We start from the raw sequence: 18,343 nt of genomic DNA on the forward strand, positions 1-18,343 counted from the left end.
ATCCACAATACTTTCAAAATAATTATAAATTAAAAAAAATGCAAGTTAAAATACCCCTCCCCCCCAAAAAAAACTACTCTATAATAACAAGCCAAGAAGTCATTACTAGCAATACATCATGAATTAACTCAGGTAGAGTAACAAAAGAGAAAATAGTACATTTTCGATTCCCTTAACAATTAGAATATCACATTATAAATAAGTGGAAACATTAAAGTAATAAAAAATCATTATCTGTATTAAAAAATAATTACATTTTATCTTATGTTCTTACCTTATTCCCTTAATGGAAGTGGCTGCAAAATTCCATTCATGGGTTTGTTTCTGCAGGCATCAAAGACAAAAGTCAGTAGCTTGATTATTTTCATGCAAAGAATAATTTTTGGTTTCATTCTATAGTCAATCACTTCTGCTATTTTACTTTTTAAAATACATATATTTTTATTGATTTCAGAGAGGAAGGGAGAGGGAGAGAGAGATAGAAACATCAATGATGAGCAAGAGAATCACTGACTGGTGCCTCCTGCACGCCCCCTACTGAGGATCGAGCCCACATCCCGGGCATGTGCCCTGACCAGGAATCAAACTGTGACCTCCTAGTTCATAGGTCAATACTCAACCACTGAGCCACACCAACCTGGCTGCTATTTTACTTTCAATAGAGGTTTAGGGGTTAGAACAATATATTTTGCATAATTTGGAAACCAGAGGCATTTTCTAGTATATTATAAACATTCATTTGTTATCTCTAATCCAGTTTTAAGCAAAGTATCTAAATTTGAAATAGAAACAATAAGCACGTAAGTACACAATGACTGGCCTTTCATCTTCTGTAAACATATCAGGAACATTCTAAAATGAGTGTGAGAACAGCCCACCCAAGGTGAGTGACCTGAAAAAATGTTTGGAGAAGCAAGAATGTGGCAGACACCAGTCAGTGTTCATCAATCTTTATTTCTTTTTCTACCTGGGCACATAACTAGAACACTTTTCACAGCCTCCCTTGCAACTAGGTGGGACATATATTGGCCTTCTGACCAATGGGATGCAAGCAGGAGTGATGTGCATCACCTGCAGGCCTGGCTCATAAAACCCTCCACAGGAGTGTTCTATATTCTTTCCCCATTCACTACAAGATGGAATGGGAACCCTGCCAATCTGTATAGCATATGAGACATAGATAAACTTTTATCATGTTAATACACTGACATTTGGGGGTTATTTGTTTTAGCAGCTAGGCTACCATGAATAACTGCAATTTCAATTTGTACAAGATGCACTTAAAAAAAATAACTGTCCCCTCCTTCCACCACTACTTCCTGTCCTTAAAGTTTGCACAAAACTGAGCCTCAGAAGGAATGTCTGAAATCCCAGTTTCAGTGACCATAGACGATATTACCAATACATCACAACAATAATTTAAAATAAGAAAATACATTTGATTAGTCTGAGGAATATCACAAATTACCAGCTAAACCCCTCCGCCCCCCAGAAGAGAAGAGCCAAATGACTGAGCATATCGCTCAGGAGAACAGTTACAAGCAGTTGGGTGACAAATTTCTTGAAGCCATGACAACAGGAACAACTGGGAGGATGGTTCCCAATGGGGAAAGATCCATTCATACATTTATTAAGCACCTATTATGAGCCAAGGCAGGGACGTTGTCTCTGCCTTGATGGGGCATAGGATAGCGTGAAGGAGATGGGCAAAAAATTAAATAGCAAATTAATAGCATGATGGAGGATGAAGAGTGCTGCAAAGAAAAATAAAGCAGGGAAGGGCATTAAAGTGGGGCAGGAGGTCATGATGCTAAACCAGATCTTCAGGGAAGGCCTGATGACTTTGAACAGAAAAAGTGAGGGTGAAGGAATGAGCCATGCAGATATCTGGGGGAACAGTACCAAGCAGAGAAAACAGCACGTGCAAAGGCCCTGAAGTAGCAGTGTGCTTGTTTGAGGACCAGTAAGGAGGGGTCTGAGTGGACTGAGTGAGGGGGTAGCGGTAGAGGAGGTTGGAGAATTCATGAAGGAGATCACGCAGGGCCTTGGAGGCCATCATCAGGACTTCAGCTTCTACTCTGAGATGGGAAGCCACCTAAGGCTGTAAAAGATGAAAGCCATGACAGCGGACCCAACCATGTAGAGAGATTGAGTGTATTTCAGAGGAAAGGTGTATTCAAAGGCACTGAGAGAGAGCAGTGTTGCAGAGCAGGAGTCTGCCTTTGGATTCAGGTACAGAAATATGAACCAGGGCAGATACAAGATACATGCCCAGCAAGAGGCTGCATGTATGTAGAAAGCTCAGCCACACAAGTTTTCAAAGTATTCCCAGATGGTAGGTTTACTCTAGGGTACCTTTAGGGAACTTCTCAATTTGGGAGAAAGATTTACTAGTAAGAAAGTAAACAATAGGGACCTTCTCTCTTTCCCTTTATGTCATAATCAATAGGCATTTGGGGAGGGGACCTGATTTGTAGGACCTATGGGTATAAAAACATAGAAGTCATGCATGGGCTGGCAATGCAGTTGGGGAGACATTTAGGAAAACTGATAAATGACAGGATGTACTTTGTACATGATACAGGCAATGGGGTAGCCCAGTGGTTGGCAAACTGCAGCCTCACGAGCCGCGTGCGGCTCTTTGGCCCCTTGAGTGTGGCTCTTCCACAAAATACCACGGCCTGGGCGAGTCTATTTTGAAGAAGTGGCGTTTGAAGAAGTTTAAAAAATTTGGCTCTCAAAAGAAATTTCAATCGTTGTACTGTTGATATTTGGCTCTGTTGACTAATGAGTTTGTCGACCACTGGGGTAGCCTATAGATATTCAGTGGAAGGGTGGTCAGAGATGCCTTTATAAAAGTTAAACCTGGGTAATTAGAAAAAGAAATTCCAGGGAGGAAAAAGGATGAAAGCAAAAGTGCCAATGTGAGCCCTACAGTGCCAGCCTGAGGACAGTAGGATGGAATAGTAACTGCTATTCTGCCTTCTACTGCCACAGAGACTTTTGCCTGTTCCAGAATATTACATAAATGAAACTTTAAAGTCATATCTGCAAGTGGAGCTTGTCAGGAACTTTGGTAGGGAAGGCAGAACTGGATGCATTGTTTCTGCTTTGGTGTCCTGGTGGGTCAACTGTCACTGAGTACTTAATCAGGAAAGCCACAACTGTTTTCCTCCTGTTCAAGCCTTCTGTAAAGCAGTGTCCTAATCTTTTCTGAGAGGGGATATTTAATCATATCTAAATCACGGGAAGGAAATACCGTCAAGATTGTAGCTTTCCATGTCAGAGTCAGAAGCCCCGAGTAAAAGTGCACAGGAAGCAGAGCCAGGGTGGGCTAAGGAGAAATGGGCTAGGAAGCCGGAGGGAGGCATGCCTCCAAGATCCCCTGGGCCCCACTTTTGGGGAGGAATCTTGGGTGTCTATGACAATTTTGTGTTAAGAGCATAGACTTCGCCCTGGCTGGTTTGGCTCAGTGGATAGAACGTCTGCCTGCGGACTCAAGGGTCCCAGGTTCGATTCTGGTCAAGGGCATGTACCTTGGTTGTGGGCACATACCCAGTGGGGAGTGTGCAGGAGGCAGCTGATCGATGTTTCTCTCTCATCTATGTTTCTGACTCTCTATCCCTCTCCCTTCCTCTGTAAAAAATCAATAAAATATATATTTTTTTAAAAAAAGAGCAGACTTCTTGTGTAAGTTTGTCCTGTTTCTGACGTAAGTATAAAAGGTACCCCTAAAAAAGGGCTTCCCAAATCCAGCATCCCTACCTGTGGGGACAGTGTTGGTGGCCATTATGTGCTTGTTGGTGACTTTGGGGCCCAGGAGGAGCTGAGGGAGAAGTGCTGCATTTGCCTCTGCCCTGTGCGACCTTGCATCAATGTGCTGCATGCAGCTTGTGCCAGCTTGGGAAGGCCAATTTCTCACATCTCTTCCTAATCTCACACTTGGTGACTCAATGTAGCTTGTTTGAAAGTGGCCACGGTTGGAGAATTCATACCATAGAAATCAGCAAGCATGACAAGTCAGCCCTCTGCTCCTGTGTCCGTGGGAGAGTTGGTTGTTAAACATTGACCAGCATAAGTTCCTGTATCCTTGGCTAATGAACCACAACTTAATTTCATCTTATGGAGATGCTGTGTGTGGGTGAACATGTGCATATGTGTGATCTCTCCCACCATTCATAGCCCATGGGGAAAAAAACTTCAACAACACTGTGTAGAAAAATGTCATCTCACTCTAGGCAAATATGCTTGCTTTCACAATCTGCAGAATTTCAAAATTCAACATGAGGGCAAAAACAAAGGCTTCCTCTCAAAGAAAAAAGGCAATCTCTCAGATGTATGCTCTGACAACTATAAGCACTTGTATGAAACATTTCATCAGTCAAGGAAAACTAACAGTTGCTGCTTATATAGTTCTTTTCCAGTTCTTATTATGAACTATATACAAACAAAGTAAAACATTTACAACTAGTGAGGTAGTATATGTACCAATGGAAATTTCCATTAAGGGCCAGCAACCATTATAGGATTCAAATGAAGTAGGCAAAGTCTGAAGAATTCCATGAGATCAAAACAATTTTGCTGCGAAAGTATAAAGAGTAACTTTAATACGATTAGTTTTTCCTATAACTACATGTCATAACATGAGCTATTTTGTACCTATATCAATGGAATAGTGAAATTACAGGTCAGAATTTTGAAAATTCTCGTGTCACAGTGCCATCAATGATACAAAGAAAATAAGCAAAGCTGGTCTCTGGTATAAGAATTCCAACACTGAGAACAGAGTGTTTCACGGAGATAGTGTCTTTAAAGAGGCACAAAGGAAGCACGAACAGGGTTTTGGTGGGTGAGTCTCTTTCTTAACCTGCACTGAGTACGCACGTATGTTCACTTGGTCAAAATTCATAATTTATGATTGATGCACTTTTCTGGGTCTATGTAATCCTATCCTATATAATAAAAGGCTAATATGCAAATTGACCAAATGGCAGAATGACTGGTTGCTTTGATGCGCACTCACCACCAGGGGGCAGACACTCAATGCAGGAGCTGCCCTCTGGTGGTCAGTGTGCTCCCACAGGAAGAGCGCAGCTCAGCCAGAAGCTCTGAGCTGGGCTCACGGCTGGTGAGCACAGTAGCAGGGGCAGGAGCCTCTCCTGCCTCTGCGGCTGTGCTAAGGATGTCCGACTACCAGCTTAGGCCCACTCCCGAGGGCTCCAGGATTGGAGAAGGTGCAGGCCAGACTGAAGGACCTCCCCCTCCCCAAGTGCACGAATTTCGTGCACTGGGCCTCTAGTACTTCAATAAAAGGCTAAAAACCCAAAGAGGCAAATTTAATAGAAGACACATGCATTCTTCAAATGACCATGTATGTATTTTATTATAGCTTTAATTTTTCTCTTTTATACTGAAATATTTAATGCACACAGGGCAGGAAAAAAAAGCCCCAAGCACATTATGGCAGCTTGTCTTCACTAATGGCTGCTGACTCTATTATCAATGAGAAGGTTGCTTCACTATTAAATATTAGACAAGTTTACTGGCTTAGGCTTGTATTATGGACTAAATGTTTATGTTCCTTCCAGTTAATCTATTGGAGCCCTAACCCCCAATGTGATGGCATTTAGAGGTGAGGTCTTTCAGAGATAATAAAGTCACAAGGGTGGAACACTCATGATAGGATTAGTACCCCTATATGAGACAGGAGAGAGCTCCCTGTCTCTCTCTCTCTCACTCACGTGAAGACAAAGCAAGACCACCATCTACAAAGCAGAAAGTGGGCTCTCACCAGAACCTGACTATGGGGGGACTCTGATCTTAGACTTTCTAGCCTCTAGAACTACAAGAAATAAATTTCTGTTAAGTCACCCAGTCTATGGTATTGTTGTAACATCTTAAGCAGATGAAGACAACTTGAGATATCATTCATGACTTAGGTTTAATTATTATTTAAAGAACTTCACATATTTAATATGCATAACTTGATGAGTTTAGGTGTATGTAAACCCCCATGACATCATCACCACAATCAAAGTAATAGACATATCCATCACCCCCCAAAGTGTTGTGTCCCTTGGTTTTTGTTTTTATATGTGTGTGTGTGTGTGTGTGTGTGTTCAGAACACATAACATGGGATGTGCCCTCTTAAATTTTGAAGGGCACAATACCATATTGTTAACTATAGGCACTAAGTTGTACAGCAGATGGTTGTAGTGTATTCATATAGCATAAGTCAAACTTTACACCCATTAACAATGGGAAGTTGTATCATTACTATTTCTGATAAGAAATTTCTAATATGATACTGAGCTTCTACTCATTGTCCAATGTATCACTTTATTTTTTTTTAAGATATCACTTATTTTCATCTGATTAAAATAATTTGCCCACACTCGTTTCCAGGGGAAAAAATCTTTCTCTGCCAAGTTATTATGGCAGAACGCTCTCCACACTCCATGAAAACATATACACAGCAAATACAGCTATCTAATGCACTTGTCAAAGATGCTACATCTTTTTATTACTATAAATAATTTTATTTGTAACTTTAATATGATTAATTTTTTCTACAACTACATGTCATAACATGACCTATTTGTACCTATATCAATGGAATAGTGAAATATTTTATTAAAGCAAAAAGCTAGTGAAGTACTTTAGACATGTAGAGATAAAATCTAGCTATTATCACAAAACATCAGGCCTGGCCTAGCATTTCTGTAATCTCTTTAATGGGCAATTAAATTCAAATGTTTCCACTCCTATATGGTTGGTGTGAGTAAAATCGGAAAGGTACAAGTTTGATGGCAGCTATTGAATGTTAAATGTGTTTAGTCCTGAATCCAACAGGACCATTTCTGGGAATCCCTGCTCTGGAAACAGCTACATGAGCGTAGTAGGGTGTAACCACCAAGGTGCACCAGCACAGCTACCATTGGCTAGAGAGCAAAACAGACCTAAATATGCATCAGCAGGGAAGTGATAAGACAAATTATAGTTTATCCATATCCATATTCAGAAATGCATCACATGATATTAGTACAGGAATATTAGGAATATTACCCTTAAAAAATCAAGTGGATCTGTGTGTGCTTCATAAAAACTGTCCATATGTGTGGACTAGTAAAAAAAAACATGTTGTAAAACAATGAATATATACTATATGACCTCGCTTTAATGACAGTGCCTTTCTCATATATATATATATATATATATATATATATATATATATATATATATATATATTATATACTAGAGGCCTGTTGCACAAAAAGATTCGTGCAATAGACCTTCCTTCCCTTGGCTTCCAGCACCGGTTTTCCTCCGGCACCTGGGACCCAGGCCTTTGCTCCGGCCAGGGTCTGCCTTCTTCATCTTTGCTGCAGACTCCGGCCAGAGTCTGCTATCTTTGTCTTCGCTGCTTTGCTGCAGACTCCGGAGTCTGCAGTCTTGTCTTCGCTGAGGCAGTCCGCTCCTGTAGATCCCTTCGCGCCCCCCCGCCCCCATCCTCCCTCTCATAGCAGGCGTCCTGCCCCACCTGGCCACTCTGCGCCTGGAGCAGCTGGGTGGCCGCCATCTTTTGCCTTCTAATTTGCATACTCACTCTGATTGGCTGTGGGTGTAGCGGAGGTATGGTCAATTTACATGTTTGTCTATTATTAGGTAAGGTAATACATATAATGTGTGTATGTATACACACATTATAAACAATATAAGTGAGTTTAGAAAAAAGATATAAACAGCCACCAAATCATTGGGGATGGGAATGAGGACTAGGTTTAGGAGATTTGTAGAGACTTTCCCTTTATTCCTTATCTACTTCCTCATGGTTTAACTTTTTTTCAACAAGCCTGTATTAATTTATCTATATATACACATACATACATAATATAAATATATATAATGGAAGAACCTGCCTCCTTTTTTTCATCTGTGGTTATACTCTCTCATATACTCCCATAACTCAGAAGTTAGGTACAGCTGCCTGCTCTTTCAAGTACAACATAGACTCCTCTTCTTGAGAATCAAATATTTGATTAAATCATCCTATATAATAAAAGCCTAATATGCAAATTGACTGAACAGCAGAACAACTTGGGGGGTGGGGCTGGTGAGCAGGCAGGGCCAGGCCAGCCAAGGTGGGTGTCAGGGGGCAGAGAAAGGGGACGGTGATGGGGGGGGAGAGCAGCGGCAATGGAGGGTGGGGCTGGCCACTTGCCAGCTGGTGCCATCCCCTGATACTAATCAGCCCGCAGGTCTAAGCCGTCAGTCAGACATCCCCCAAGGGCTCCTGGTCTGCAAGAGGGTGCAGGCCGGGCTGAGGGACCCCCCCCCACCCAAGTGCATGAATTTTCATGCACTGGGCCTCTAGTACAAATAAAGAAAAAGCTGTTGATGATCTTTTTTCTTACCATTTCTGGGGGTGAGACAAGCCATAGAGAAACCATCTTCTCCTCAGCGTCATTATTTATAGAGACATATGATGGCTGGTAGATTTTGGTTGTTGGTTCTATCACCAGAACCTAGAAGAAGAATGGATTTCTGTAATGCACAGGAATACACAAAATAGGTCACCCTGCCTACTGAGGAAGTGGGAAGCTGTGTACACCACAAACACTCATGAAGGACCTGTAACCCTGTTCTAAGACCCATGGACACAGCAGCCCACAACAGGAGTCCCTGCCATTAGGAGGCCATTGTTCTGATGGGCAGAAGGAGGAACAGATAAGGATGTGCAACATGGTATCATATAAAACTGTGAAGAAATAAGGCAGAATAAAGGTTAGAGTTGGAGGGGGGAACTTCTTTAGACAGGGCAGTCAAGAAAGGCCTGGTTGGTAAGTGACAGAAAAAAAGAGGGATGCTATAGTTTTTGAGAGAAATGAGGACATAAACTAGATGATCACAGGTAGGTACCAATTCTAAAAAATGCAAGAGGATAAAAAAGTGAGGTGACGTCAGCCATGTTTTATATTGTAGGGGTAGAGAGAGAGGAAGGTGGGGAGGGGAGGAGAATGTACAGGAAAGAGATAGTGAATTTCCAAAATAAATAAAGCAGAATGTTTAAGATTGCTAAGCCTGGGAAGAGATTATCATTTCAAATAAGTTAATCTGTTATTAGCTTTTTAATGAGATTCTTGAATGCTACATGTTCACAAAATCTCATGGCATAAATATGAAACACAATTATTTGAAGTTGTTTTCAGAATGCTTAGATATCTTACTTAGGCCTCCTTACAAGATGGTCATAAAACTGCAACAAAAATTCAATAAAAAGATAAAAGCAATTTTTCTTTTCAGTAAAGTTTTAAAAAGTAATTTGTGGCACTAGAGACAAAACAAAGTCCAACAGGAAACTGCTTTGAATTTCAAAATTTCACTATTGGTACTGCACTATTCTAGAGCACCTCGGCGCTACTGACATTGTGAGCTGGACGATTCTGTTTAGGGGGAGGTGGGACTGTCCTGTGCACTGTGGGATGTTTAGTGGCATCCATGGCCTCTACTCCATGAGCTGCCAGTTGCAACACCTTCCCCACAATTGTGACAACCAAAAATGTCTCCAGACATTGCTAAATGTCCCATGGGAGACAAAATCACTCTATTTTAGAGAATACAGTATTTATTGAAAAAAAAATCCACTGGATCCACACAGTTCAAACCCATGTTGCTCAAGGCTCAACTGTATAGCCAACGTTTTCTAGTAAGTTGATCTATCACTGGTTGATTCCACATAAGATTGATGAATAGTTTAACATTTTCAATTACTCCAAGGATTTTTTTTCCTTTCTGAGTATTCAATAATTAGATAGCACCAATCCCCAGTTTCTTTTTACTTTTATCTTAAAGAAACAAATGCTAAGTAAAATGAGCCAGACAGAGAGACAAGTATCACATGATCTGACTTAAATGTGGAATCTAATGAAAAAAATAATCTGATAAATAGATCCAGAGACATGGAAGCATGCAAGAGACTGAGGATTCTCAGAGGGAAGGGGCAAGGAGGGAAGAGATCAACCAAAGAACTCATATTCATATATGCATAACCCATGGACACAGACAATAGTGGGATAAAAGCCTAGGGAGGGAATGGGAGTGGAGAAGAGGAGGTCAATGGGGAAAAAGAGGGGACATCTGTAATACTTTCAACAATAAAGTTTAATTTTAAAAAAGAAACAAATTTAGCATATCTTACTGGAAATCTGAGTCCATTAGCAACTTCCTTTGATGCTTCGAAAATTATATCTAACCAGAAGTTAAGCCGTTCTCTCCTGGATGACGGTTCGATAATGAGTTTCTTGAAGCGCAGAATTAAAGACAAATTCTGAACTAATGATCGTAGGTACCTGGAAAAATCACAAGCACCAATAAATTAGATTCCCAAAGAAAGTGAGTTCAATTCTATTCCCTTTCAAAGAAGTTTCCTGAAAGCTTTTTACTTAAATTAATATTGTGTAGTGAGTACTACTTAATCATTTGGCAGCCATATACTTAATTAAAATAAACCTAAATAGTGGGCAAAATAATTTTACTCAAGAAAATCATACAACATGACTTTTTACCATAATTGGTCTAAACCTCAATTTAGGCACACAGTGTTCAGAGCAGAGCCTGGCAAGCATTTGCTGTCTTAAATAAGAAAATGTAGTTTGGCCCTAACTGGTTTGGCTCAGTGGATAGAGCGTCGGCCTGCGGACTGAAGGGTCCCAAGTTCGATTCCAGTCAAGGGCATGTACCTTGGTTGCGGGCACATCCCCAGTAAGGGGTGTGCAGGAGGCAGCTGATCGATGTTTCTCTCTCATCGATGTTTCTAACTCTCTATCCCTCTCCCTTCCTCTCTGTAAAAAATCAATAAAATATATTAAAAGGAAAAAAAGAAAAAAGAAAATGTAGTTTGAAGTTCAAAGCACTGGTAAAATGACAAAATTTCAAATGCATTGTCTTTTTCTTTTTTAATTCAACTTTTTATTTTGAGAATTACATACAGTGGTAAGAAACAACACTGAGAGACCCTATGCACGCCTTGCCTTGGCCTGGTTTACCCCACCCCAAAGGTAATATTTCATAAATTCTATGTCAATGTCACAATCAGGATATTGACCTTGATACAGGCAAGATAGAGAACATTTCTATTGCCACAAGGATCCGTCTTGTTTCCTCCCTTCTATAGCCACACCTGCTTCCCTCATTCCCAACTCCTCCTGGACCCCTGGAAATCACTGATGTGAAACTTATTGTCTTTTCTTTTTAAAAAAAATTAGATCTGAGCAGGTAGATTTTGATGTTCTTGAATCTGACCACACCTTTACTGTTCTTAGGCAAGTCTAACTTTTTGAAACAGTTCCTAGGTAGTGGTGGTCACATTTTCTGTAGCACTAAACAGGGATGGTTCAGGTGAAAGCATCCGAGTACTACTTTCCGCTTTGAGGATAAAGTCTAGAGCTATTCTGGAAAGACAGATCAGTTAGACTATGAACGACTTGCTTGGATACTGTGCAGTACAGGATTAATTCAGCTGGCCTGGGTTGCCCAAACTCTACAGATTCCAAAGAAAGATTTGGCCCTAGACTGGTTTCTGGAAAATCACCTCTAAGCTCTTGGGATAGCCTGTCTGAGATAGGAGTGTCTTTGTTTACCTGAAACTGTGAGCCATGGCAGATAGTTTATACTAACAATATGATTCATGATGGGGGCCTTGGGCAATGCTGTTATCAGTATGATCTCCAGAGAGATTGGGGACTCAGTGACTAAGGTCAGTTACATGGATACTTCATGCCTACATAACTGACCCCCAATAAAAACCCTGACACCAATATTTGGTGAGCTTTCCTAGTTGACAATACTTTGGGCATGCTGTCCTGCACTGTTGCTGAGAAAATTAAATACTGTCCATATGACTCCACAGAGAGAGGACAACTAGAAGCTTGTGCCTGGTCTCCCTGGACTCTGCTGTATGTGCCTTTTGCCTTTGCTGATTTTAATCTGTATACTTCTACTATAATACCAGGAGTATAACAACTTTCCTGAGTTCTGTGAGTCCTTCTAGCAAATCATGAACCTGAGGGTGGTCTTGGACCCACAACAATAGGTATCAACACTAAGTCAGCACAAGCCCTGATGTAATGAGAATGTACTCAAGCCTCAGGCCTGCTCTCCATGGAGTCAGCTAAGATTAGTATTCTGGAACAGCAGCCACTCAGGGAGGGCCAAAGGTTCAGCCTGCCTCTGTGTTCTCTTAGCTTCAGAGAACTTTCCAGAGGTTGATATGGTTTGGAGACCAAATTTAAGTCCTTCAGACTGGGAAGAAATGGGGTCAAACTAGATATGACTGAAGAGATTCCTACAGCTAGGAGTTCAGATTGACCCACTGGGATGAGAAATAAGAGGGGAGAAAATCAACATAGATTGTTAAAAGTAAAAATTTGTAAATTATGCAAGTAATCCAAATATATCTTCAACAAATCAGATGAGGGAAAAACAGATTAAAAACATATTAAGGCTGGCCTGCTGGTGTGGCACAGTGGATTGAACATCATCCCATGTACCAAGAGGTCACTGGGTTCGAATCCCGGACAGGGCATATGCCAGGCTATGGGCTCAATCCCCAGTAGGGGGATGTGCAGGAGGCAGCCCATCATTTATGTTTCTATTTCTCTTCCTCTCCCTTCCTCTCCTCTCTAGAAAAAATCAATAAAAACATATATTAAAAAGGGAGGCTTATTTGATTAGTTCAAGCCCACCCCAGATAATCTTTAAAAAAAATTTATAAGGCTAGCCCTGGCTGAGTGGCTCAGTTGGTTGGAGTGTCGTCCCATACACTAAAAGACTACATGTTTGATTCCTGATCAGGGCACATACCTAGGTTGCAGGTTCAATCTCCAATTGGGGTGCATACAGGAGGCAACTGAGCGGTGTTTCTTTGTCACATTGATGTCCATTCTCTCTCTCTCTTGCTCTCTCTCGCTCTCTCTCATCTATAAATATATCCTCAGGTGAGGATTAAAAAAAAAACAACAACCACAAAAAGTTATAAGGGAAAAAAAGTTATAAAACTATCACCCTGAAATAACCACTATCAATATTTTAGAGAAGATCCATCATTCATCGTTTATTCATTATAAAAATATCTACTGAAAATCTACTATGGAATGGTAGCAATCAAGAAGATAACCACTTTCTAAGGGACTTAATGACTATTAGAAAATTCAGGTATTGTCCAACCCACCTAGACCTTTTTCTGAGTCACATACCAAACACATATTTTTAATTAAAATGAGTCTATACAGAACAGTGGTTCTCTAAGTGTGGTCCCAGGACCATCAGCTTGTACTAGTAATTTGTAAATGCAAATTCTCAGGCCCTACCCTAGACCTTTTGAAGTAGAACAGTGAGCCCAGCAATCTGTTTTTTAATCAATACAGATGAATCTAACATATGCCAAAGTTTGAGAACCACTGAGGCAGAAAATCATTTTCTTGCTGTTTTTCCAGCTTTATGATCTGCTTTCTCACAAATGCACAATATGTATCAAAGAATTTTTTGTTCTTGAGGACATGGATGACCTGAAGAAATTGGTAGGACAAAGTTTTATCTTGTAGATACAGTATGTAGGGATATATTCTGTATGTGCTTATGTCTGTCTTTCCCTCCATTCACATAAAACCAAGTGATCCCTCAGAGTTGTTCTTTCTGCCCTAATTTTGCTATAATGAAGTCAGAAGGAGGAACATAGTAATTGCTATTGTTTTTTGCATTTATACCTTTCCACCCTGGAAGAAACATTTCAAGACATAATCTGATACTGAGAAGAATAATGATAATGCACAGACATGACTCACCAGACTGGAGGCTTTAATTTGAACAACTTCTCTGCTGCCTGGATGGACTTCCCGGCATTATTAGCCAACATGGTGACGCTGAGGAACTGACCCACATCCCAGTAATTGTTCATTTTCTCCAAGCACCCTTTTCTTCCCAACATACTGCTCAGGTGGATACCTTAAGAATATGAATTTTAGATAAAGTCATAAAAATGTTTCTAGTTTCTATCATACTAGTGGCCCAGTGCACAAAATTCGTGAATGGGAGGGGGGTGTCCCTCAGCCCAGCCTGCACCCTCTCCAATCTGGGACCCCTCAGGGGATGTCCGACTGCCAGTTGAAGCCCAATAAACCGTTAGTCGGACATCCCTCTCGCAATCCGGGACCGCTGGCTCCTAACCACTCACCTGCCTGCCTGCCTGATTGCTCCTAATCACTCTGCCTGCCAGCCTGCTTGCCCCCAACTGTCCCCCCCCCCGCTGGCCTTCTCGCCCCCAACTGCCCCCATTGACAGCCTGATCGCCCCCAACTGCCCCCCTGCCGGCCTTCTCGCCCCCAATTGCTCCCCCTTGCAGGCTTGATCACCCCCAACTGCCCCCCCTGCTGGCCTGCTTGCCCCCAACTGCCCCCCCACCAGCCTGATCACCCCCAACTGCCCTCCCCTCCTGGCCTGATCACCCCTAACCATCTCTGCCTCAGCCCCGCCACCATGGCTTTGTCTGGAAGGATTTCCAGAAGGTCTCCCAGTCTAATTAGCATATTACCCTTTTATTAGTATAGATTATGTGAGCCTTTAGATAGAAGAAAACTGGCATTTTATTTTGACTACTGTCTCAGGTGAGCCATCAGAGAGTAATTCTTCCTTCTGAAATTTAATGCTAGTTTTGTGACCATAATTTTTAATGCTGAACTTGTGTGACCAAAGCATCAACATCTGCAATAATAAGTAACTTTACCTATTTTCCTTAGTTCCATGGATGTTTCAAATTGTTGTCCAGCAACTATCAGCAGAATTGAAAGATTAATTCCAGAATAAAGAGATGACTGGAGCTCAAAACCTTTGCGATACCTACAATTACAGAACAACTCAGTTCTTATTATATCATCTTATTATGGTAGGAAAAAATGTGTGAATATGGTACAAACCAACCTTCTCATGAAAATTTATACTACTCTAATTTATTGGTTTCCAGCTTTCCTTCCCAATCTTTACAAACAGCTACATGCAGCACTCAAATATCTTTAAAATGTCATAGTAGCAAGTGTACAAAAGAAATTGAAAACCTATTATAATCCTACCACAAAAAAGAGACAATTTGATGTCCAAATCTCATTTTTAGAGTTAGATTCCATTTGTACGTGGAGCATTTTTTACTATATAGAAATTGCATCAATTATAGGCTATTTCTCTGTAGGCCATTTGTTTGTTTGCTCATTTCACAAAATGGAATCACCAGAATCCTGGAGTTCAAAAAACTATAAGAGCAGTGGCATAAAGTGACAGAAAGGGCAGGGATCTATTACATTAGGATAAAGACACGAAACTATGAATACCATGCTTATACCAAAAGGTTAACAGTACCACTTTTAATTCTTATTTATTCATTATTCTATACATAAAAACTTATTTCTCTTCCATGAGTGACTATGAATACCGTGATCAGAAAAAAGAATGCCAAGGACATCTAAAATAGAAGTTGTTTTGTCACTTGTGTGACAAGAGAATTAAACTCCAACAAAACATTAATTGTGGAAGTGAGAATTTATTTAAGGCCATTAAAATCTGGTTTTATGAACTTTGGGGCATTATACAAGTACCCTCAGAGTGATCAGAGGATACCCAGATAGTCCTTCCAAATCCAGCCAACAAAATTCCAATAAAATTGAAAACTTTTCCCCTGTATGTTTTGGGGATTTTAAATTCCATATCCTATTATATGTATTTTTTCATATTCTTTTAGTATGAAAAGTTATCTAGGAAGAGGTCAGACAAGGTGACTTCTCCATGTCTCTTATCAATAAGTCAAACACGCTCAGATTAGGGGCAGACAAGACTTGAACTTGGAGTCAGGATTGCAGTCTCAGGTTTGTCTGTGACCAGCTCTGTGACTTTGGACCAGCTCCTGACCTCCCTGAACCACATGTTCCATATCTGTATCTAAGGGCCTGGGTTAGACAATCCCTACGGTCTGACCTGAGCCAACATACCCTGACTAGGAAACTAAGCTTCATTTGCTCCTGTGCCCGCTTCCACTACCTTTTGAAGTAGATAGAGAAAGGCTCCTATAACTTTCTTGAAGGATCCACAGGTAATAATTTCCTGACCCAGGGTTTGAATTCTTGCCCACCATAGTGGGTGCACAGCTTCCTATTCTGGCTCTACCAAACGTTAATTTCCCTTTCTTACCCTTTCCCTTCCTTACCCTGAGTGATTCCTCTCTGCCATACATAATTAGGTACTACTGAGGGATGAACTAAGAATAAAACAAAGTCCCTGCCCTCCAAGAACCTATACTATGGTAAAAAATGGTAAGATCCACACACAATTAGTGAAAATACAAGCGTGAATGTAATAAATATGTTAAAACCACACCAATGCAAGTATAGAGGGACTCACAGAAGACATATGGGGTCATCCTTAGAGCCTTCAGATATGGCATGAAGATGGATATGGATATAATAGATATCTGGAAAGGTAACCTTTAGCATAGAAAACGGTGGGAGCAGAGATGGGAGTTTGGGGAGCTCCCAAGAAACTTTAGTTTAATTGGATATACTTCAGGTCTTGGCAAATAGGACTAGAGGTAGGTTGGGGAAAGTTTGCAGAGCACCCAGATGATGCTCTAAGATTGAATTTTTATTTAATAGTGAATGGGGAGCCATGGTGGGGTCCTTGAGCTTTAGAATGATAGACCTGAGAGACACCAAGGATGGAGCCTATTTGAATACTATTAGAACATTCCTGCCAAGAAAGTAAAACAAAAAAAAAGTGCTGATTAGAGGTGGTAGTGATGGAAAAGGATTGGCAGGGAGTGAGGGAAGACTCACAAGAAGGGCTAAAATTGGGGACTGATTATATGGGAGAATAAGTAAAACTTATCAAACATCTACCAAAAGTTTAAGCCTAGGAGTCTAACTGTGGTAAAGAAGCAAGACACTGGAAGCCATACCTTTTGAAGATGAGGAAATAACTTTAACTTTGGACATGGCTAGTTGTAAATATCAGCACCATCTCAAGGAAAAACAGGTGGGCAAAGAGCGGGCAATGTGAGGCCACAGCTTAGGTCAGAGGTTGAGCTGAAGACCAGATAAGGGTCCCAAGGTGTAGGACTGGCTGGGATCACCAAGGAAGTGTGTGGACAGAGCCTCCAATATGTATGGAAGGAGAACACACACACACACACACACACACACACACAGAGAGAGAGAGAGAGAGAGAGAGAGAGAGAGAGAGAGAGAGAGAATGAATATTAAAGAATTAAATGAGAGTAGAATGGCAACGACAAGACCTCTTGTGATGGAAATGGATAATGTGAACTGTTGGATCCACCTTCAAAAGACATCCAGGTTCTGACATCATTTTCATCACCACTCTCTTTTAAGCCACCATCAGTTCTCTCCTGAATTATTTCAATAGTTTTCTGTTCCCTGTTTCTGCTCTTGCCCCTGTAGTAAATTGTTTAATGGCCACAAACTTCTCCCATCCCACTGTGCATGTGCCTTTGCAATATGACTTTGCCGTTTCTTCCACCCACACATGAACTCTATTTCTCTTAAATTTGGGATGGCTATGTGATTTGCTTTAACCATGTGGTTTGACTGACCTTGTATGAGTTCCTGATCCTAAACATCAAGAATCTTTGCAGCTTCTACCTTTGCTTAGAAATGCAACCCATCATGTAAGAAAGCTGGTCTACCAGGATTAGAACCACATGGCAAAGAATGGAGGCTCACCACCAGCACCAGCTGATAAATCTGTGTGAGGCCATCTTGGACCTTCCAGTCATGCAGACCCTCCAGCTGACTGCAACTTCAGGAGTGGGCCCAGCACTTAGGATCTTTGCCCTTGCTGTCTTCCTCCCCTGGAACACTTTCTCCAGTTATCTGTAAGGCTCATTCCCTCACCATCTTCACGCCTTTATTCACATGCACTGACTACCCTACCTAAAACTTCAGACAATTCCTCCCAACCCTCCTTTCCCCCTTCCCTGCTTAACCTTTCCCCAAAGCCCTCACCATTAGCTCACATCCTATGTATTTTACTTTGTCTGATTTCCCTTACTAGCAATGCAAGGTCCATCTGCTATGTGTTTATCCCCACCATCTACAAAAGTTTCTGGCACACACACAGTAAACCCCCAATAAACCTTTGTTGGAAGGATGGATGGATGGATGGATAAATGAATTAATAGTCCATTGAAAAGACAATGCCTGACAATAATACAACAAGGTTCTGGAAAGAGTAGCTGAGAAGGAGCATGTCAATCCTCCTTCTTGCCCCTATAAATGAGTGAACTTG

At 41.1% G+C, this 18,343-nt stretch overlaps 1 protein-coding gene across 1 annotated transcript in view; it reads right to left on the reverse strand.

The window, feature by feature from the left end:
* MAP3K15 (mitogen-activated protein kinase kinase kinase 15) overlaps nt 1–18,343 on the reverse strand; it is a gene marked incomplete at both ends in the record, with an annotated part of 71,416 nt that overhangs the window by 32,275 nt on the left and 20,798 nt on the right. Inside the window, 5 exons of the mRNA XM_080652296.1 lie at nt 275–324; nt 8,416–8,526; nt 10,200–10,350; nt 13,843–14,002; nt 14,781–14,893. Coding sequence (XP_080508422.1) covers nt 275–324; nt 8,416–8,526; nt 10,200–10,350; nt 13,843–14,002; nt 14,781–14,893 — 585 coding nt within the window. The remainder of the gene's footprint in view (nt 1–274; nt 325–8,415; nt 8,527–10,199; nt 10,351–13,842; nt 14,003–14,780; nt 14,894–18,343) is intronic.

This window comes from Plecotus auritus (genome assembly GCF_963455305.1).
Source record: "Plecotus auritus genome assembly, chromosome: X".
NCBI lineage: Eukaryota > Metazoa > Chordata > Mammalia > Chiroptera > Vespertilionidae > Plecotus > Plecotus auritus.